Source organism: Microplitis demolitor, chromosome 4 (genome assembly GCF_026212275.2).
Source record: "Microplitis demolitor isolate Queensland-Clemson2020A chromosome 4, iyMicDemo2.1a, whole genome shotgun sequence".
In the NCBI taxonomy this organism is placed as follows: domain Eukaryota; kingdom Metazoa; phylum Arthropoda; class Insecta; order Hymenoptera; family Braconidae; genus Microplitis; species Microplitis demolitor.
Genome location: NC_068548.1, coordinates 12,875,862 through 12,898,558, shown reverse-complemented (window position 1 = coordinate 12,898,558; position 22,697 = coordinate 12,875,862). Strand labels below are relative to the sequence as shown.

The window sequence follows — 22,697 nt, the reverse complement described above, 5'->3', positions numbered from 1 at the left end:
GAGTTGAATCTTGCTCGTGAAGAATATTTAAAAACTACTCTTACTAATTCCTCATATGGTTCATCTATTTGGAGTAAGCTCAAACATCTTGGATTAATTAAGTCAAACTATTCATCACCGCTAAACTTCTTTGACGTTTTTAAACTGAATGAATATTATGCAAACATAGTGAGAAAACACTCACCTTGCAGTAAAAATTTCGTTGATTTGCTGCCCATAGACTATTCGAGACAAGTTGAGTGTTCATTTAAGTGGAACAAGATCCATATCGTTGATGTTACTAAGGCATTGCATATTACTCTCTCTAAATGTAAAGGGAAAAGTCCTGATGGATTGGATTTAAGATGACTACGAGATCACCTTCCACAAGTTTGATTATTTCTTACTGCTTTATTTAATAGATTTCTTGATACTGGAAATTTTCCTGACATTTGGAAAGTTATTTTCATAATTCCTTTGATCAAGACTTCACCGCCTAGATCTCCATCAGATACCCATCCTGTAGCAAATTTATCACATCTAGCCAAAGTTTTTGAAAGAATCATTGCTAATCAAGTGACAACCTATCTGGAGGGCAATGAACTACTTGATCCTTTTCAATCTGGATTCAGGAAGCACCATAGCACACAATCGGCCTTATTGAGGCTTACTGATGATATTAGACAGGCAATGGACAAGAATAAACTTACTACAATAGTCTCATTTGATCTGAGTAAAGCTTTTGACTATGTTGATCACAAAATCATCTTGATTGCGTTATTTGAGCTTGGATTTTCAGTGGAAACAATTGTCTGGTTTTTCTCTTACTTATCCAATCGCTCTCAGTCAATCTTGAATGATCTCGGGACTCCAATTCAGCTCTTCATAACTTCATCTGATGTTCCTCAAGGTTCTGTCCTGGGTCCAATCCTGTTTCTAATTGTCATGAATTCTGTAGCCAGATGGTTAGTGTTTTGTAATCATGGTATGTTTGCTGATGACAAATATATCTACTTACACTTTTTTTTTGTATCAACTCCATGAGGCAATCAGACAGATCAATGTTGATGCACAATCAGTTGCAAATCGGGCAAAGAAGCATGGCCTTGGAGATAAACTTGTCAAAAACCAAAACAATGATTTTGGGGTCGAATAGCATATTGAAGCAACTGAGTGATTTTGATTTGCCGCCGATTATTATAGATGGTGTCATAATTCCGTATGTTGATACAACCAAGTGCTTGGGGCTGCATATTAGCAGAAACTTAAGTTGGAATCATTATGTCACACAAATAGTCAGCAAGGTAAATTCAGCTCTGCATTGTCTTAAGATTCGTAAGAACATCTTCTCAACTGGCATAAGGAAGTTATTGGTATTAGCAACTATCTTGCCACTTGTTTATTATTATTCAGTCATACTTGTTGACTCAACATCTGAAAATGACTTGAAACTTCAACGTGCAATAAATTGCTCAATTAGATTCATTTTTAATCTTAGAAAAGATGAGCATATAACACCTTATCGACGAGAACTGGGATGGCTCTTAGTGAAGCATCGTAGAATGTTTTTCATGAGTTGTTACTTCTATAAACTACTTCAGGTTGGTAAACCCAAGTACCTGCGAGATTTGTTTATCGAAGAGACTGAAGTTAGGCGCTCAAACAGGTTAGCTGCGAAAAAACACTCGTGTTACAAACTTCCGCTTTTTGCTACGACTTTCATGGAACGCTCATTCCAAGTGAATGTTATACGTTTGTGGGAAGAATTATCTGAACAGATCGTCAGTTCTTCTAGTATTGAAGTGTTCAAAAATAGAGTCTTTGACTACTTTTTAAATTTGGATCATTAATGTCATTAATGTAAAAGTGGACAATCTTGTTGATAAATATTATATGAGTCTGAGTGTTCAAAATTATAAATTTTGTTCTTTTATTAGCTGTTATTAGTTGAATAATTTATTTAGCTTTCTAGTTGTCATATGTTGAAAAATTAATTTAGTTTATTAGTTGAATCAAAGAAACTAATTTCTCACTTGAATTTTGTTTTTAGTTTATGTACTTATATTATCTTGTCATTAGACTTGGTATTTGTAAATTCTATTGTATTTGATATTGCCATTTGGCCTGTGCCTTGGCATAAATAAATCAATCAATCAATCTCTCCCGACCATCAAACTTAGTTGCAATGGCGCAGAGATACCCATTGAATCTATCGCCAGAAACCTTGGTGTCTATATGGACTCCGAGTTAACCTTTGAATAAATATGAAAAAAGAAGTTTACACACTAGACGTATTAGAGGTTAAACACAGTCAAAATGATACTGGTGCTGTAAGCTTATTAGTTATTCAAATTTCCCGCGGTCGTGTCATTTTACGCTGTTGCCGTCATTTCCTAGCTTCACGACATATGTGACGTCATTAACTGAAATTCACCACTTATTTGATTCATGATTTAATAACAAACCCATGATTAAACTTAAAAAAAATATTAATGTGTTCAGAAGTGTTTAATTATTTGATACTGAATAATTTATAGCAATGGTATTATTGTAGCAAAAATTGTAGCACTTTGAGAAATGATTCCCATTTACGCCCGTGTTTAAGAACGAATTTCGAAAATTTATTTCTCGAAAACGGTGTAGTGAATCGACTTGAAATTTCAACAGTGATCCATCTTTTTATAACTCTTTTGATGAAAAAAATTTCAAAATTTTAGTATTATTTCGAAAATTGGTATCAAACCTCCTTAATAAAGGCGTTTGGTATTTTCTGGGGCTGCCTAGGGATTCTCCCATTTCTCAGGCCAAAATTGAATTGAGATGGCTTTCAGTTAGTAAAGCTAGGGCTCAAGCAATTATCATCCTGTCCAGATGTGAAGGCCATGCTTCAAGGCTTGCCTTCATATCTGGCTGAGCTGCTTGTCATCTATAGTGCTCTTCGGCCACTGCATAATCAAACAGCTTTTACTACTTTGGTTATATCTAATCATCGCAGAAAGTCTTATAAGAATGCCTTCGCTGTTGCAACGCCATATTACTGAAAGAGCCTCCCTGACTCACTAAAACTCATGAACGATACAGCAGCGTTTAAAAGTGCATTGAGTACCTGGCTGCTTACCTGCGACGAATCTTAGGCGACTGGTTACATTTGATAGTCATTATTGTTAATTGTTAATCTTATTAATTATATTACTCTTGGGTGATTTATTTTATACTTCATACTTGTTTTTTCCTTTGCACAGCTTATACATACATGCAATACCATTATATTCTTTATAATTATGCGACCTCAATTGCTACACACTGTACACTGCCAAACATTTTGTTTAACCAATCGTCAACAATAAAATTATGATCTAATCTAATCTGATCTCTCTCACATGCTCCTCCTGTTCACAATTTGCTTCCATTACGTACCCTAGATAAACATATTTTCTCACTTCCTCTATCTCCTCTCCCATCCACTCTTAACTCACTTTCCTATAGCTGCCACCACCCTTTCTACACCTCATGACTTCTTTTCTCATACCTGCTTCTAGCCCTTTTCTGCTTAAATATTTTTCAAGCGTTCAAATCATTCCTTTCGTCTTTTCATCATTTGCCAGCAACACCACATTATCTGTATATGCCAGCACGAATACTTTTTGCCCAATTCCACTCCACCCCATCTCCCCTTTTCCAACTCCTACTTTTACTAAGTAACTAAAGCAGAGATGTAAGAAAAGTATAAAAAAAATAGTTTTTTCATTTAGATGATCATTGTACAAACATTGTTCCTTTAATTGGTTTGTAAAACTTTGATCAATCTCGCCGAAAAAACGGTTGAATGTATAACCGGGTACTCCTTGTCTTCTGTGGTCTCGAAGATGAGGCTTACAAGGTCACAAATTAGGACACTTCTGAACTCAGAAATTCTAAGGTCGCCACTGAGAGTAAAACTGCACAACCTCTCGGTATCATCATACCTCGGAATCATGCAAAGTTTATAAGTAGATAAAATTTTTTTAGCTTCTTTAATAAAATATCTGAAATATAATGGGATCATTTGAAGTGTGCACTTTTGGAACTTCAAAACCTTTTCTTTCAACTCTGACATCTAAGGTATCAAAACTTTGTCACAGTAAAAAATTAATAAATTGTAACGGAGTGGAAAGCTCTCAATCATTAAATTTAAATTAACTCACGCCAAAAGACTCGACTTCCTTTTCGAACGGCTGTCAATAAAGAAGTTAAACAAATTCTAATGCTCTTTATTTACATCCACTTTCAATAAGTGCACCACCAACTTGCAAGAAAGTGGCTCCAAATTACAACTACTTTAAATATGTGTACAAGTGAGATGTACATTTTGAGTTCACATGTGGAAAAATCGAAGTGAGGTTATAAATTATTTAAGCAAATAAGCAAACCGATATTGCTTTAATTGAATGCTCGACCTTGGGACTGACGGTTAAGATGTGCCGTGATTGATAATTAGCCCGTAAGAGAGACATCGTAGTTGATGTCTAGCCGACGGAAGTATAAAAACATAATTCTCATAAAATATACCTATTCGAACCCTCATGCTGTTTCTTTTCGAAACCTCAGCGTTTCCTACACCTGTGTCTTTCTAATTTTTTCCAGGGCAAGCTCCAGTAACATAATCCTGTACGGTTTAACAACTCAATACACCGCAGCTAATTTTACCGTAAGCCAGGAGTCGTAGTAATATTTATACATTTCAAACTCCTCGGGCACGCCAATTTAAGAGTCTCGTCCTCCAGATCCAATTCGAATTTAAATAAAAATGGCTAATTTTTCGATAATAGCCGAGGGGTCGCGAACCTAGATTAGATAAGTGAGTGAAGAAAGGTGGGAAGACACAATCGGAAGGACCGGCATTGGAAGCAGACTGACGACCACACGTGAATCTTCAGGTAATTATACCAGCTTGGGAAAGATTATGTGGAACCTTCCAGAAGCTATAAGTCTTTTGCATTTAAAATTTCTTGTATCCAACAGGAGGCCGATACAGCTTGAATTATGAAGCTAATTTGAACTGAATTTGTGTAAATTTAAAAATTTCTATAAAATTATTTAATAGGAGTCAAGGATAACAAGAAAGAGAGAGACGGACAGCGATAGGAGAACCGACGAGAAAGTTCAACACTAGATTGGAAGAACTTGAGGTAAATAGATTTTCGGCAGGTAGCCAAAATTCATATCAGATAAAAAATAAATAAATTTTGTAATCGTCTACTAATATTTTTGTGGGCAGTTGCCGTTTTTGTGTTAAATTCTCGGCAGGAAAACCAGAAATTATAAATTATAAGAACTTATTAACTAAGAGGACTTAATTTCGCGGCCAGAAAGCCAGAAATCTTGAATTATAAACTTTTGATTAGAAATTTAATCTAAGGAAAATTTTAATTAATTAAGATACAATAAAATTAAGCTCGATAAATTAACATTAAATAAGAAATTGAAGGCTGTGAATTTAGTGAATAAAACCCTAATTAATTAATATGAAATAATAAATTGATGTCAATTCAAGTTGTACAATGTTACAAGTTATAAGTTAATATTATTAATGCGAAGACAACTACGCGAATAAGCGAGAGATAGAATTAGATGCGCGAATTAGAGAGAGATAGCGCAAGTCACTGGCGTCTTTTTAACATTAACAAAAACTACTTACTCAAAGTTGATGCTTGGAAGATTTTCAATTTTAAATTTATCGTATCGAAAATTAAGTTATAATAAATAGAGAATAATTTTGTATTGAAGCAAGTTAGTAAACTAATAAATTGTAAGTGTGTGTATGCGTGAGTTTAGTTCTGTTGACGAAGAATTAATTAATTAATTAAAACGTGTGTGCGTGTGTGTGTGTGTGTGTGTGGTAGAGAAAAAATTATTCCAGGGGAATAAAATTTTAAACAATATATTTTAAAATAATAGATTTAGGGGATCTGGCAAATTGCCGTTTATTTTAAAGATTTTAAATAAACGATCCAGAGGATCTGGCCGGTGGCCATTTTTGTATAAGTCCAGGGGACTCAAGATTTTATTGAAAATTCAGGGAATCCGGCCGGTGGTCATTTAATTGTAAAAGTCCAGGGGTCTCAATAAAAAAAAATGAAATAAAAGTCGAGGGGGCTCGTTAGATTTTAATAAATAAAAATTAAGTGAACAATTGTTTTATAAATTATAAGTAAAGTAAAGGCCCGGTGGGCAGAATTGTCAAGTAATAATTAGAAAATATTAATAATTATATTGAATAAAATTTTGTGTAGTAAATTTAATCCCTCAGTTATCTTCACTCATGTATATTTTAACGACCCTGATTTTTAAAATAACATCTCTGGTTCTGGGAGGCCGGGCATTATCTTCCAGTGGCGTCCTTATTAAGATCAATTAATAAAGGGGACAAAACTTGGCCAGGTTGAGATATACTCTGTTACATATCTTCGACTATTTAATTGATTGATTAATTATTAATTTTATTATTATCTTAGACGGTTAAAATGCGTTTTTATGGTGATCTGGCATGTAGATAGTGATGTCAGTCGTGTACACATAGATGGCAGTTGGTTATCTTCGTGTTGACGTAACTTACCATCTAATAATAGATTAAATAGAAATTAAAATATTTAATAATTAATTTTATTTAAAGCCGTAAGATGGACGGCGGCATTATAAGTCCAAGCTATTTATAAAATTTTTGGTAACTTCAGTATTGAGTATGAGGCAGGATGTGTTGAAGATGCCTCGCTGACGATTCCAACAACACAAAGGGATAGAACCTAATACTGACCGGTGCCAATTGAATCCTTGAGATTCAATTAAGATTACAAGTTGGTGAATTGGCATGACTGATTGCGCAAATATCTGCTAATAATGGCCAGTTAATGGACGGTATTTGTGTGTACACGAGTCAGTTATATAATATAAAGTCAGTTATATAATAAAAGCATAAACAACTTCTTGGGCTCACCGTCTCCATAAATTCGTGATCATCAAGTCTGATCCCAAACTTGGGTTTTTGTTCAAATTAATTTTTATTAAAAGTACTTGTGGCCTGCTTTTGATAAGCGACCCAGCAAAAATATACACTTATACAAAAAATTAAAGGAACAAGAAAATTTTATAAATTTTAGTAATTTTTGGAAGGCTGTATTTTCGTGAAAAATTATCGTATCATAAAAATAAAAAAAGTAAATTGAAGCTTGAAATTTCTAGTTTGATGTTATTTCAGCGAAATAAAAAAAGTAAATTGTAGCTGAATAAATTTCCTAAACGAGTCATGAATTAGTTTTTTGAATAAAAATTTCCCCGCCTTGTAGACCTAAAAAAACAAAACTAAACAATTTAGAAAAATTTTGTCTCGACCTATTTCTTATGATTCTGCAAAAACTATGGCTCAGAAAATTATTTTGCTGAAAGATCATTAAACCAGAGATTTTAAGCTTCAATTTGTTTTTCTTTTTTTTTTTTTTTTTTTTACGATACGATCATTTTTCACGAAAATATAGCCTTCCAAAAATCACTAAAAAATTTATAAAATTTTGTTGTTCCATTCCCTTTAATTTTTTGGATAAGTGCAGAATATTAAAGCTCTGTGTAGTCTCGTAATCAGCTGAGTATTTCCGTTCTAGCCTGCAGGGTTAGTCGTTTTGTGAATTGCTTTTGTTTGCTCAGAAGCTGTTACAGATAGAAGAGTAAAATTTTCAGGATCTTGGTGTAAAAATAGTAAATCCATACTTTTAAAGTTTGATTAAAATGTCATCCAAAGAATAATACTATCCTACAATAGTTTTTCGATATTAATCTTGAATATGTTACGTTCCAGCTTTAATTACATTTAAATAAAATTTTTAGAAAATTTTTTTTTTGAAGTCTCGAATTATTTATTCGCCATGGTGGGCGAATAAACGGTTCGACACTTCTTAGAATAATAAATGAATTATTAAATCGTTACTCTGTTGGTGATATTATTTATTTTCACCGCCAACAATGTAACGGAAATCTCTTGCAATAAGAGAATCGTCGTGACTCACAGATAGTCTAAACAGATGACGATGCATAAGACCTGGACCTCGATGATTCTCTCATAGAAAACCTGAGATGCAACGTTAACATATTGATGAATGTACTTAGTTGAAGAGCAGCAGAATCAGGCAGTTGATTGCGGGATCTCAAAGAGCATGAAACTCTGTACTAATTATCTGACTGATTCTGCTATTTCCAGGTTCAGAGGGATAAAACCGAAAATATAACCTTAATACAAATCTTTTGTCAAAAGAACCTTAAAGGGGCGAGCGTTTAATAACTGTTCCACCTTTTCCTTGCTTAGAGCACTAAACATCAGTTCGGGCTTGTTTATCACCTACTCATATCATCTTTTATGCCTTGAGGTCGATGAAGTACGAGGTCAGGACGTGCAGTACAGCTCGGTCGCGTAATTCAAGGTGTCATCGCGGACCTCACCAAAGGTCGTCCGAAAATTAAATCTGAGGAAGTTCTTGTTGAGCCGACGAGCTCATGTATTGTTGAGCCTTCGAGCTCATGTGTTGTTGAGCCTTTAAGCTCGTGTGTTGTTGAGCCGTCAAGCTCGTGTATTGTTGAGCTTTCAAGCTCTGGTGGTTTGCTCCATCAATCGGAATTACTTGCTCTTACGGAGGAATCGGGTCTTCAGAGATCGTCTTGTTCGTACTCTGAGGAGGTGTCAAAGGATTATTTGAGACGAACTATGAGGCCCATAATCTCCACTATGGTAAGTCAAAATTAAATGTATTTCATTTCGCTCTGTCTTATAGTATTTGACAAAAAAAAAAAAAATTGGAAGCTGGTTAACCTTACGGACCAGCCTCTAAACTACCCATGTTCTCGAGCTCGGAAAAAGATACATTTCGTATTGAGCTTGGTAAATTCAAGACATCGCAAGTAATTAGGAAACGAGCGTTTTTTAGATTTTTGTTCTTATTTGTACTTAATAAAATCGATGTACTCAGACAGAAATCTATAGAAGTTATCAGGATTGTGAATTGGATAAGTTTTGTATCAAATCAGAACATTAACATATGAAATTTCCGAGAAAATATAAAAAACGGTGATTTTTTAATTAATTTGCTGACAATATTAGTTAAACTAACTAACCCATTGCAAGAAATTATGGAGTCATTGAAAGAAACTTCAAAGATGAAGAACCGGTATAATTTTCGATACAATGAGTAAATTAGAACATAAATTATTCGGAAACTATAAGGTAAACTTTTATTTTGCACAACTCAATTGAAAAGCAATGAGGTGTTTTGCTTTCGCTTACTCGGTCCCAGCTGATTCACTCACGTGAAAATCATGTTTAAACTCATTCAAATATAATGATTAAGACGCGTTTTCATTTGTTTCTCTATTCACACTCAACTGGATAAACGGTACTATCTCTGTTGCACTTGTACATTAAATAGAAACTTTGTCCAAGCTTTTCTCGTAAACAAATGGAAGTTATCAAAAATTCAAGTGCACTTCGCTAGTTCATAGAGTAAAGCATCGGGTCTGTGTCTTTATTTTGCGTTTAGAGCTTTTATTTCAGAGAAAAGCTGGGACAAAATTATCTGAAAACCGTTCTTAAAGAAAAAAAGTACAAAAAAAATATGTCATCCCCGTCAATATAGATGGATGTTAGTAAACATAATAACTTAAAAAATACACAACCGATTAATCTATTTTATTTTTCATTGCACTTGAATTCTTAAATAGAAGAATCTTTTTGAAAATCATGATCCAAATGTTTCCGGTTTAATTATAATTAATAAAAACTTAAAACCGGCAACTCAAAAACTTTAGCTGCTGTTTTGTTTTATCGTTATTTTTGTTTTGTTTATTTTATTAAATACTTTCTTGCATGTAGGAGCACTATGTATTGATCACTTTTTGAAAGAGCAAGTGAGTTCCACACGGTTTTTAAGCCTCTTACGCTAACAAAACTTCGAAATCAATCGGTTCAACGATTTTTGTTTTATTTGGAAAAAAAAAATTTAACTTATCGCGCGAACGATATCTTCTGAACATATTATCCGATTTTTATGGTTAAGGCAACATTCGATGCCGTTATTTTAGTTTCAGATTTGTTGCGTCAAAAGTGTGATTAGGAAAACAAACACTCACTTCGGGTCAATTCGCCGCTACTACCGAAGAGTACCGAACTCAAGGCAGTGAGAATATAGTTCTCCGCTGAATTCGGGTAGCTTGAATCGATTTGGCCACTACCGTTACACTTTGGTGTTGCAAGCATGTGCACCATATTTTACCGCTTTCTTCTTATCATCGTGGCAAGTGAAGCCAAGTTTAACCGCCAACCACCATCTTATAACAATATACATTGTGCAGTCTAACGTATCATCTCGTGTTATATCTTACGCTTTACCAGTGAATTAACTCCTAATAACTCTTGTGTTCAAAATCTGCTAACTGTTCGTACAATAGTCTCAATAATAAGTTCGTAAAATTGAGGCGACTATTTATTGAGATTATATATTGTTCGCAGTTAATTGCATACATAAAATTGCCACGTGCTCGTGCTTGAAATCGCTGAGACCACGATTTAATTTTCCTACGTGATTTCTATTACAGTTGCATTAGCCCATCATTATACTGTTGTCACATTCGCTATTTGATAGTATTTTGTCATTAAATATTTTATGTCTAAATAAAGTTGAAAATAAAATCAACTATATTTTATTTTCAACTTTATTGGTGTTAATTTTTGATTATTAAATCTAGCACAACTACACTAGACAGTCTTTGAGTAAAGTAAATTTTAGTATAAATCCATGAAATACGTTACAAGTTATCCGAAAAAAAAAATTTTCCATAAATTTCATTTATAGAATAACTTGAAAAGTACTGTACTGAATATCATTTTGAAATTTGTCAGAATGATTTCCGAGAACCTCAAAACATTAATTTCTGTCCAAAACTAGGTATTCAAAGATTAGACTAAAACCAATAACTTCCCTATTTTTATAAATTGTTATCATTCTTAGCGGGAAGTTAAAAAACAATTTTATTGAAAAACGAATTTTTGAAATATTTTAGAGTAAAAAAAATCATGGAGGAATCATTGAAATTGGAAAGAAAAAATTAATATTATGTTTTACCTGTACTAGACAATACTGCTGAGAATCCACTTTATCAAGACCATATTTAGATAACATCTCTCTAACAACTTGAGCTGCCGAATCTCTTATGCTTAATAATAATGTTTTATACGGAACATCTTTACAAAGAGCTTCTCCATAAATTTTCAATGTACCACCTGTATCTGGGCCACCGTCTTTACTACGAAATTGTTGTAATTTTTTTTCTAACTTCTGCTGACGACGACGACGCATGACAGCTTCCGGATTTGATATACTTCTGGTGAAACTCGTTTCTGGTAACTCTGCAAAATTTATTAACGTTTATTGATTGTGGCCAGTTAAAATAAAAATATTTTTTATGCTACTCAAAAGATTGCAACGGGGTAAATTGAGTTTTATTATCAACAAAAATCGTGATTTTTCACGGTTGGTCAATTACCCTACCTGCAACCCCAAAGGAGCATTTGATTAAGTTTTTCAACTTGTCCCCGGGCGCGCTAGGTGAAAATCCTAATACACGAGGCCTAATCATAATTAGGCAGAGGGGGAGTTTTCCGACCATGGCCAAAAATTATGGAGTGAAATTAATAAAAGTGCGAGACAGTAGCGAAGACGAGGGAGAGTCGGCAGGACCGGGTAACCATCCAGACGGACCCACACGGAGAGCCAATGGGACTGGGCGGCCATCGAAACGAGACTTGTGACCGGAACGACCGAATCAGACGGACCTAAAGTAGAAGCTAACAACATGGGCGCAATTATCAGACGCTGTTGATTATATCAGGTAAATTATTTAATTGGGACTTGGTTTTCATATTGTAGAACCAAGCAATAAAAGAAAATTCGACTGTTGCCAGATACCAGGCAGGTAGCCGAGACCTTTTATTATTAAGAACTGATTGCGTCTGAATAGCAGATTGAAGGAGAGTTCAAGTGTTCTGGAGAAAACGAGAATTTGATCAGAAAGAGTTAAAACGAGGAGGAAAATTTGAGACAACCCGGTTATCCAGGCATACACGGTCGAGAACCTAATACACGGACTAGAGAAAATATAACACGGACAAGGACAACTAATACAGAACGAGCGACGGAGAAACAAATCAACGTAAATCGCAATAGGAATTCTGTAGAATATTCTAGGCAGGGAGCCGGAATATTTGTTAATTAACTTACATAATTTAACGTCGTGTTCGCGAAGTATTGTCGTGTCAATTTAACGTGTAATAAAATAATTGTAAAACCTGACTCAACAATTATTAGCTTTGACATTTCCAGGCAGGTTGTTCGCCGGAAAAATCTTCTGGAATTTTCCAGGCAGGTCGTGTAAAGCATTCGCCGGAAAATCAATTGCGTTCTAGTCAAAGTTATCTAGTCATTAATATTAGTAGAACATTAATTATAAGTAAATTAAATTAATAAATCATAAAAAATCAATTAATAAATTTATAAACGTTATCAGTGTCGTAAAGAAATGCGTGAAAATTGGTGATCGAGCTTTGAGTATTGTGATATCGAAGTCGTGATAAATTGTTAAGCGGTCACATAAATTAATATAAAATCGACTTAACAAAAATTGTTGATAATGAAAGGCTAACGTTTATAAGAAATTTGTTGTTATTGAATTTGTTAAGTGATTTTAAAATGGTAAATAATTATTTGGAAAGTAATTTTAATTAAGAAATAGGTTTAATGGAATTTTATATTGGTAAAAGTGTGAGTCAATGAAAATCGTAATTATGGAAACTGTGATAATTAAATAAGTTGTGAATAATTGTCATAAATTAGTGAGTTAGTGTTAAAATCACGTAGAGGGTCCAGGGGACCGCGCAGATATTAAAATTAAGGTTTTAGCCACGTAGAGGGTCTAGTCGACCGCGTAGAGTTTGAGTTAAAGTTAAGTGTGTGTGTGAAATTAAGTCCAGGGGACTCAATGTGAGAGAGTGTGTGTGTAATCGCCAAAGGTAGTTGACAAAATTGTATAAGGTCATAAGATTATAAGGATATAAGTTAAAAGGCATAAAGTTTATTTGGAAAAGGGTTTATAAAGTTTAAATAAATAAAGGTAAAATTGGTAATAATGAAATAAATAAGTTAATTATAAATTATCCTTCCTCATCCTCTTACAAATTAATTTTACAACGACTCTGATGATCTAAGATCCGGCTCTGGGAGACCGTTGTTACTTCCAGTGGCGCCCTTGAAAAAAGGACGATCAGAGTAACAGCATAGCCCTGTTATAAGATAAACAAGAAAACCTATTTGAAAAAATAAGAGGATTTAGTTATATGCTGCTCAGTGTTCGTCTGAAAATATAGCTGTGTTGGCGAGAAAGTACTCCTACTCGAATAGTTTCAGATCCTATTCAAGCCCGATATTGTTCTATGCTACTGTGGGAAGTAATCTCTCGCTGACTCAACTATAATTAGCAACACTATGAGAGCAGCACGGGACTCAATTCTGTGATTATTTTTACGTAGAGTTTGTAATGCTAGCACTTGAAATGTGTTCGCACCAGTCGTAAGAGTGAAAAACAACTAATACTGTAACAATTTGCATTGTAATATTACTAAACTTAATGCATAATTTAAGCATAAAAATATGTCGATTTGAAAAAAAAAAAAAAGTTTTGACTTAAGATAAAAATATCAAGATAATTAATTACTTGGTGCAAGATAATTTTGATTTTCCGGATTTTTCTGGATTCGACTTAACTGTTTTTTCTATGTAGTTATAATTTACAAAAACATCATAGATAATTAAAAAATATATTTGTAATCAACATTAAAAATTGAAATTATTTGATAAAATATGTAATATAAAAATTAGGATGTGCAGAAAAACAACATTTTTTTTTTGGGGGCAGAAATTTTTCTGTTCTTTAATTTATGGCATAGGTATATGTGTGTATATACGTACGCACATATATAAATATTCTGTACCTTTTGAACGGATTAACCAATTCTGCTCGTTGGTCGCGTTTCAAGCGGCTCATTAATTCCATCAATTTTTGAGAAATTGAGCATAATCGGTACGGTGCGTTTGGAGATATTTCAAGAATAAAATTCTTTCAAAACTGTCTTTTTTGGATAACTTGCAATGTACTTGATGGATAAATTCGATAAATTAATTCCGAAAACTAATCAGCTTTGAAATTTTATAAGCCCCGTCAAATGTCATCTCAACCATCAACATCAGTTCATTCGTTTAAGAGAAACCATTGTCGAAAGAATTGTAAAAAAGTGTTTATTTCTAATAATATCTAAATTGTTGAATTAATTGATGACGACGTTTTTGGAACATTTTTTTTTTCCAAAAAATATTGGTGATTAAAAATAAGAAAAATAACGATTTGCTTCAAACATTCCGAATCACTCATAATATTATTTATCAAATGTTTAAAAATTTTTTTTTAATGTTAGAAAACGGTATTTTCTAAATGTCAGCGAAACGGCTAAACCGATCGACTTCGAAATTTCATCAGCTCTAGAACTCAAAATACAGCAGGGCTATGCTATTAATCTGGTCGTCCTTTATCAGGGTCGTTCAAAAATTTAATTTGTAAGAGAAGGATGAGGAAGGATAATTTATAATTAATTTATTTATTTCACTTTTAACAATTTAACCATTATTTATTTAACCTCATAAATCTTTTTTAGCTTATATACCTTATTAACTTATAGGCCTTATATGTCAACTACCTTTGACTTATTTTAACACAATTATTAATTAACCCTTAATTAAGCCAACTACCTTTGGCTATATCACACACGCACCCCCACTGAGTCCCCTGGACTCTTTTACTCACTTAACTTCAACTTAAGCTCTAAGCGGTCAACGAGACCCTCTACGTGGTTAAAACCTTATATTACTTTCGCGCGTTCCCCTGGACCCTCTACGCGACTTTAAAACTAATTCACGCGATCACCTTGACTCTATACGTGATGAAACCTTATATTTAACTCACGCGGTCCCCTGGACCCTCTACGTGATTTTAACACTAACTCACTAATTTATGACAATTATTTAAAACGAATCTAAGAGCCGGTGGGAGATCGACCTCCGCCCATCGGATAACCCGATGAAACATATTTTTTATCAAACATAATTTATTAGTAAACATGCCTATGATATCTTGGCTATCGAAAAGTGTTCATAGCTATTTTTAATTGAATTAATTTTAATCAATTTTTTTTCATCACCTTCACTCTTTTGATAACCCAATGAATCATCTCAACTGATAGTTTTTAATACACAGAATATGCCTACGTAGACTTGTCTACTTATTTTTGTGCATGGCTACCTGCCAAGCAGATTTGAACAGGTAAGTCAATATAGGAAACTGTACCGTTCTGATAACCAATCGACATCGATATCATAAGTAAGATATTTTAATTACGAAACCAATCGTATAGGCTTGTCTGCAAAAAATCGTACATGAAATATTATCGTCAGGCTATAAAGTTTTAAAATTGGAGCAATTTGATAGGTGCAAGAGAGAGAATAGAGTGGCCAAGGTCCGTGTGATAGAACGAGACACAACATAGTAGCTGCACGCTACCTGACCGTTGAATGTGTCCGAGTGCGCATGCTCGTGTACAGTCGAAAATAATTTAATAGTGACAAAACAACACGTGCTAAATAATATTTATTAAGATGTCAAAAATTAGTAAAAAGTGTTTTTTGTGTGAAACGAAAGAGGAAAAATTGACTTTAAAGAAAATTCTTTTAAAATATGTCATTTAAAATTGGCTTTCTGTAACGAGCAACCTGCAATCACTACGTGACTGCCCAAATATCGGTACGAAATTTATAAAGTACACAGAAAAAAAAGATTCCTTGCCGCAAAATTAAAATATTAATTTAAATAAAGAAAATAAATACAACCGTCTTTTTTCCCGCGTAATTTTAATGTAATTTGAATGATATAGATAAATCGCTTCATCTCAATACTTGTCAATAAAAAAGAGTTTAAACTATGAAAAGGCCCAAATTCAAGTCAAGACCTTTTTAACGATACAAAATTTAATAACATTAACCAATTTTAGCATGTAAATATGGCGGGACCAAAATCTTCCTTATTCTCTTAATAATATAGATTATTCTTTATTATATTTTAAATAATGAATATAAATTTTATATGGTTTTAAAATTTTATAATTTAACTGTAAAATGAAAAACAATTTTATTGAATTAATTTTTTTTTTAATATTAATATATTTAATAATTTATTTTTCATTATTTCATAGCTGTAAGTATTTCTAATATAATTAAATTAGAGTTATAATAAATTGGAGTTCAAAATTACTGTCGACTGTAAATAAATGCTGTCTCTGTCACTTACATGTATACGAGCATACGCACTCGGACACATTCAACGGTCAGGTAGCGTGCAGCTGCTATGATGTGTCTTGTTCTATCACACGGACCGCGGCCGCTCTACTTTTTCTCTCGCACCTATCAAATAGCTCCAATTTTAAAACTTTATAGCCTGACAATAATATTTGATGAAATTCATTCGGTTATTAAAAGAGTGAAGGTGATGAAAAAAAATTGATTAAAATTAATTCAATTAAAAATAGCTATGAACACTTTTCGATAGCCAAGCTATCATAGGCATGTTTATTAATAAATTGTATTTGAAAAACAATGTCTTATCAGGTTATCCGATGGGTGAAGGTCGATCTCCCACGGTCTCCTCTACTAAACTTATTTAATTACCACAATTTCTATAATTACGCTTTTCACTCACACACGCTTTTACCAATATAAAATTTAATTAAACCTATTTTCTGGTTTCAAAATTAATTTCCACATAATTATTTACCAATTTAAAATCACTAATAAATTATCAACAACTAATTTCTTATAAACGTTAACCTTTCCTTATCAACAATTTTGCGAAGCCGGTTTTACCATTTATTTTATTTGACCGCTTAACAATTTATCACAACCTCTATATCTCAATACTCAAAACTTCAACAATTATTGTCACGTTTTACTTCACGACACATTTATCATTTATAAATTATTATTTGATTTTATTTAATTTATTAATGTAATTTACTTATAATTAATTTTATCTTAATATTAATGACTAGAAAATTTTGACTAGAGCGCAATTGATTTCCCGGCAATGCTTTACACGACCTACCTGGAAAATTCCAGAAGAAATTTCCGGCGAGTGACATAAACAACCTGCCTGGAAATATCAGAGCTAATTATTGTTGAGTCCAGGTTTTCGATTGATTTATTACACGTTAATTGATACGACAATACTCCGTGGACACGAAGTTGAAATTATGTATTTTAATTAACAAAAATTCCGGCTTCCCTGCCTAGAATATTTTACAGAATACCTATTACGATTTACGCTGATTTCTTTTCCGTCGGTCGTTCTGTATTAGTTGTCTTCGTCCGTGTCATGTTATTTTTGTTCATGTATTAGGTTCTTGACCGAGTATGCCTGGGGTAACCGGGTCGTATCGAACTTTCCTCCTCGTGTTAACTCTCTCGGATCAAATCCTCTTCGCCAAAACACTCGAACTCTCCTTCAATCTGCTATTCAGCCGCAATCAGTTCTTAATAATAAAAGGTACCGGCTACTTGCCTGGTATCTGATAACACTTTTCTCAACGTATCGCTTGGTTCCACAATAATTAAAACCAAGTCCCAATTTAATACTTACCAGATATAATTTACATCTAATAACGGCGCCTCTTGAGTTGTTAGCTCTTTCGTCTCTGACTTATGAACGTCTGCCTAGTCCGGACGTCACGGTGACTACTGTGTGTCTCGATGGTTGCCCAGTCCTACCGGCTCTGCATGTCTGACTGGGTGGTTATCCGCTCCTGCCGACTTTGCCTCGTCTCAGCTACTGTCTTGCAGTTTTATTAATTACGCTCGATGATTTTCGGCCATGATCGGAAAACTCCTCCTTTACCTAATTATGTTTGGGCCTCGCGATCGAGTATTTTCACTTAGCGCGCCCGGCGACAAATCGAAAAACTTAATTGAATGCTCCTTTGAGGTTGCGTAATCTACGTAATCTACGTTATAATAGGCCTTATAAATAAAATGTTACTAAATTTATCAGTTATCTTATCTTGGACGGGTAAATACCCACAACAAAAAATTATATATGACGCAGAACGAAATTTATCTGTTGGTTATTTGATAAAGTGTGATATAAACCGCGAAAAAAGCGATAAAAATATAACCGTAGTTACCGTGCTTTCCAACCAAACGAGTCATATAAAAGAAAAATTCCAGAAAATCGATGCTAAAATATCTAAAAGTGAAAAAATAATTTCAATAATTTGTTATTGTAATAAAGTGTTTATTTACTTAAAAGACCATAAAAATCATATTTTCAGTTTTTAATGTTTAGGTTAAACTTCACAAACGTACCTGGCAATATCAAATAATTTTTTTTTTTTAAATGTCAAGAGCAAGCTTTAATGTGAGGAGTAATTTCATGTATTTTTAAATAATTTCTTCCTTGCTTCTAATTTATCAACTTTTTCAAAATTACCAAAATAATTTTCTAATAGTATTAAACTACCACCAGCCTTCGGAAACTTATAGAAAACCACGTTTAAATTTTTATTTGCTTTACTCTGACAATCTCTAACTACACAGCATACTCTATTTTTTGTCTTTTCACGTTCTATAAGTATTCTAACTTCCATTTTAATATTTATTTCTTCATAATTTCTTGTAAAAAAATTATTTCTTGTGTTTACAGCATGCATTTACTGTATATTTACTCGACTTTTATAACTCATCATTAGTTAGATTTCTTACCACCAGATTTCGTGAACCTGTTTGTCAGTTCCCAATAGCTTTAAATCCAGTTAACACAGTTTTTTAAGAAATGTTATTAATTTTATTTTATAACCCTGAAAAATGTCAGGGTTACATATTATCCGTAATTATCGTAAACTTTTACAAAGTGCCATTCGGATAGTTCTAAGATAGCATATTTCATAATAAATAATATACATAGCTGCCCGAATTTTCGTTAAGCTTAAAAATAATTACAATACAATTAACGGAATTATTTTTTTTTTTTTTTTTTTTTTTTTTTTTTTTTTGTAAATTTTCATCTACTTAACTTTACTCAGGAAAAAAATTTTCGATTATTGTGTAGGAGCGACAAAGATAGAGTAGTGAGAGAACCTCTGCGCGAATCCGAGACAAACCTTACTTGGCTTAAAACCGTAACACTCTTCGTTTCAGATTTATAATTTAGTTCAAGTTATCACTTATTATTGATTGAAAACAATACATTTGTTTATTCCACAATGTGACTTTCTTATAGCCTATATTTGTATTTGTTTGTTTAAGTAATAAATGTATTACATCAAAAAACAATATTTATTATATCAAGGAATTAAAATTATTTACATAAGTAATTCTACTATTGAATCAATCTTTTGAATTTATTGAGTCATAAATATTTTTTCTTTGACTAAGTTTTAAAATCAAAAAAATTTTTTTACTACCCTCAATAAAATCTCAATTTTCCTAATCTATCCTCAAAAGTTCTTTAGTTCAATAAAAATTTCTTTGAGCCAAATTTTTTTTTTCTGTGCGCATTTTTTAGCCAAAACACCTACCGATTTGAAATTTTAACTGAATACTAATCACGATACGAGAACCCCAGTTAACACGTTTACGTGAAATTGACGTCATGTTATGTCAAGATTTCCGTAAGAAATAAGTCACGTGTGACTCATATATGGCATATTATTCCACACTTCCCGGCGTAAGACTTTTACGGAATAATTATGACGTAAGTATGACGTATAAGTGACATCATTTTGACATATCATACATCAAGATTACATAACAATGATGTTATATTGATGTTAAATTATTAAGAAATAGCTTACTTATAAAATGACTTTTAACTGACTCCATTGTGATTTTACTAATGTCAAAATGACATAACAAACATCATGAAAAAATAAAAATTTTACACTGGGGCTACATAATCGTGACCTCTCAGTGACATTATTTGCTAGTAAATTGTAGACGGAAAGAAAATTCTACTAAAATTTACGATGTCGGTTATACTTTTTACTATTTAACATCGTAATTTTAACAAAGACTTTAAGGATTAAAAATTACTTCAGCAATTACAATTTAACATCTTAAAAAAAAATAAATAAAAACTACACTTTAAAAACTATATTTATTCGTATATTTAATATTTCTATTTACTTTTGAATAAAATAAATATTAAAGTATTGCCTCTGTTATAATACAATGGAAGCTATAAAAAATACGATGTTACATTGTAATTTGTAAATAGTAACTGCGTCTTCCGCAAGAAACGCTTTCGTGACTTATGACTGTTTATTCAAATCGTTTACATGGATCTTAAAAACAACCTAAAGTTTAGGCTGCTTCAAGGTGTCGGACACTTCACACTCAAAAGGACTCGGGTTCGAATCCAACTGCCGGTCGATTATTATTTTATTCTAATTAAAGTGGGTCAGGTTTTTACAGATCAATATTAAATACTTGTTATGTTAATTTTATTTTTCAATTCAGCAACCTTTCGTCACGTATCGTGACTTCCTCAGGCATCTAATAACAGGCATATATAATATAATATAAAATCTTTTACAAAAAAATTTTACATACAATCAATAAATTAATGACACCATACCTTGAAATAAATTAGTTACTTAACACAACTTTCTAAACAATATATATAGCATTACTTTCAGTTAGGTTAGCCATTCGGCTTGTCATAAGACTCTTAAAAAAATTATTTGACATGACACATACAGTTGATATAATTGTTATTTGTATAGATAATAATTAATCACTTTCTTTATACGACTTAAATGGTTATTATAAAAAACAATATAAAAAAAAAATTTTTTTCAACTAAAAATCAACATGTGTCGTGTGCTTGTCACCTATGCGTCTATATACTGTATAGTATCAAGTATGCTAATTTACTATAGTCTGAATTACTCTATATGATAATACAATACCAACCTAATTTCTATGTTGGTTACAGTGTCATTTGAACTTATATAGCAGATTAGAATAAATATTACTCAAATTTTCTACATCAGTCCTAAAATTCACTGTGTTATTCATCGATATAAAAATCATCTCATTTAAACCAAGTTTAAATTTTATCCACTCTCTGTCAAGTATTTTCACCTTATCAAAATCAAACTTATGTCCAGTATCAACATGATGTATACACAAGGCTGTTTTTTCCTTCATCCTATCAGCATTACGGCAACTATAAAGGTGTTGATATATCCTATTGCCCAAGTACTAACTTTTCTGGCCTATGAACAACCGTCCACAGTCACAAGGAATTTTATGCACCACATTGGACACCTTCCTCTCGTCAAAGGCGGTTATTTGTTCACAAAACTAATCGGATTATTACTCACGCAATAATTATTCATTGTTCAACTCGAATTGTTCGTCAAAGGCATAATTCGTATTGTTCTGTAATGGGGTAGAGTTTTATATTTTGTTTTAAATTTGAAATCGACTTGCGCCAAAAGCTGAAGCGACCTCCGCTAAAGTAACCTCCTACTTATCATTGGGGTCGCTCCCGTCAAGTGTCGACGAAGCTCTTGTTTTTAGACGTTGGCTAGCCTGCGGGTGATGGGTATAAGGCTCCGAGGTTGCAAGCGATCGGCCTCTTGGTTACTGGCACGCATCAGCGACGGACATCTTTTCCCGAACCGCTACTACATTATTACTACTACTACTACAACATCGAGTACTTTGATATACGCCGTTTTGTAGCTAAGAACTTATAAGCCCTCGGTTGGAGAAGCTTATTTTATTTAGTTACTTATAATCATTGGAACGTGTGAATTTGTTGCGGAGTTGGATTTGGAGATTTGGATTTGTTGGAGAACGGTTAGAGAATTAGATCTGGAAGAAGTTGAAGCGCCGTAATAGTTGAAGTTGATAAAGTTTGAAATGAGTGGAGTTGTTCTTATTGGTTAAATCATTTGTAAAGTATTAATTAAAAATAGTCGAGTCATTTGTAATTTTATTAAAACTAATTAAACCAGTAGAGTCAGTAATAATTAGAATTGTCAGTCGAGTCGTTTGTTAAATATTCTAGAATAGTCGAGTTACATTGCATCAGTCATCTTTATTTTCTGTTCGTTCTCATTTATTTAATTGTAAGGCGACTTCGTCGTTAATAAATGCCAGTTTATTTTGTTTATATGAAATTAACAATTAATTAATTTGCCTTAATAAATTTTCCTTATAAGTATAAGTTATAATAATTTCTCTCTTCTAAATTTTATACTGCATGGCCCGATACGGGGAAAATCCTGTCCTGAGGCTGACTAGTCGAGCAAAGGTTGTGAAACACCTTAAGTTTCACATATTTGTGGACCCTTGTTTAATTAAGGCTACAACTTAATTAATTAAGCAAGTGGACCCATTACAGTTCAATATCGGAATTGAACGCTCTACCAGAAAACTCTTTTATCATTTTTCGATAAATTCATCTGTTCAAAAGTTATTGGAGCTCGAAGTCAAGTTAGAGTAAATTTCGAGGTCTTTTTACTTTTCCGGCGAAACTATCAAACT

At 32.8% G+C, this 22,697-nt stretch overlaps 1 protein-coding gene across 4 annotated transcripts in view; it reads right to left on the bottom strand.

The window, feature by feature from the left end:
• Positions 1-22,697, bottom strand: part of LOC103571974 (afadin) — a 194,357-nt gene that overhangs the window by 123,759 nt on the left and 47,901 nt on the right. For all 4 annotated transcript variants that reach the window (XM_053738752.1, XM_053738754.1, XM_053738755.1 and 1 more), the window contains exon 5: positions 11,118-11,401. In XM_053738752.1, coding sequence (XP_053594727.1) covers positions 11,118-11,401 — 284 coding nt within the window. The remainder of the gene's footprint in view (positions 1-11,117; positions 11,402-22,697) is intronic.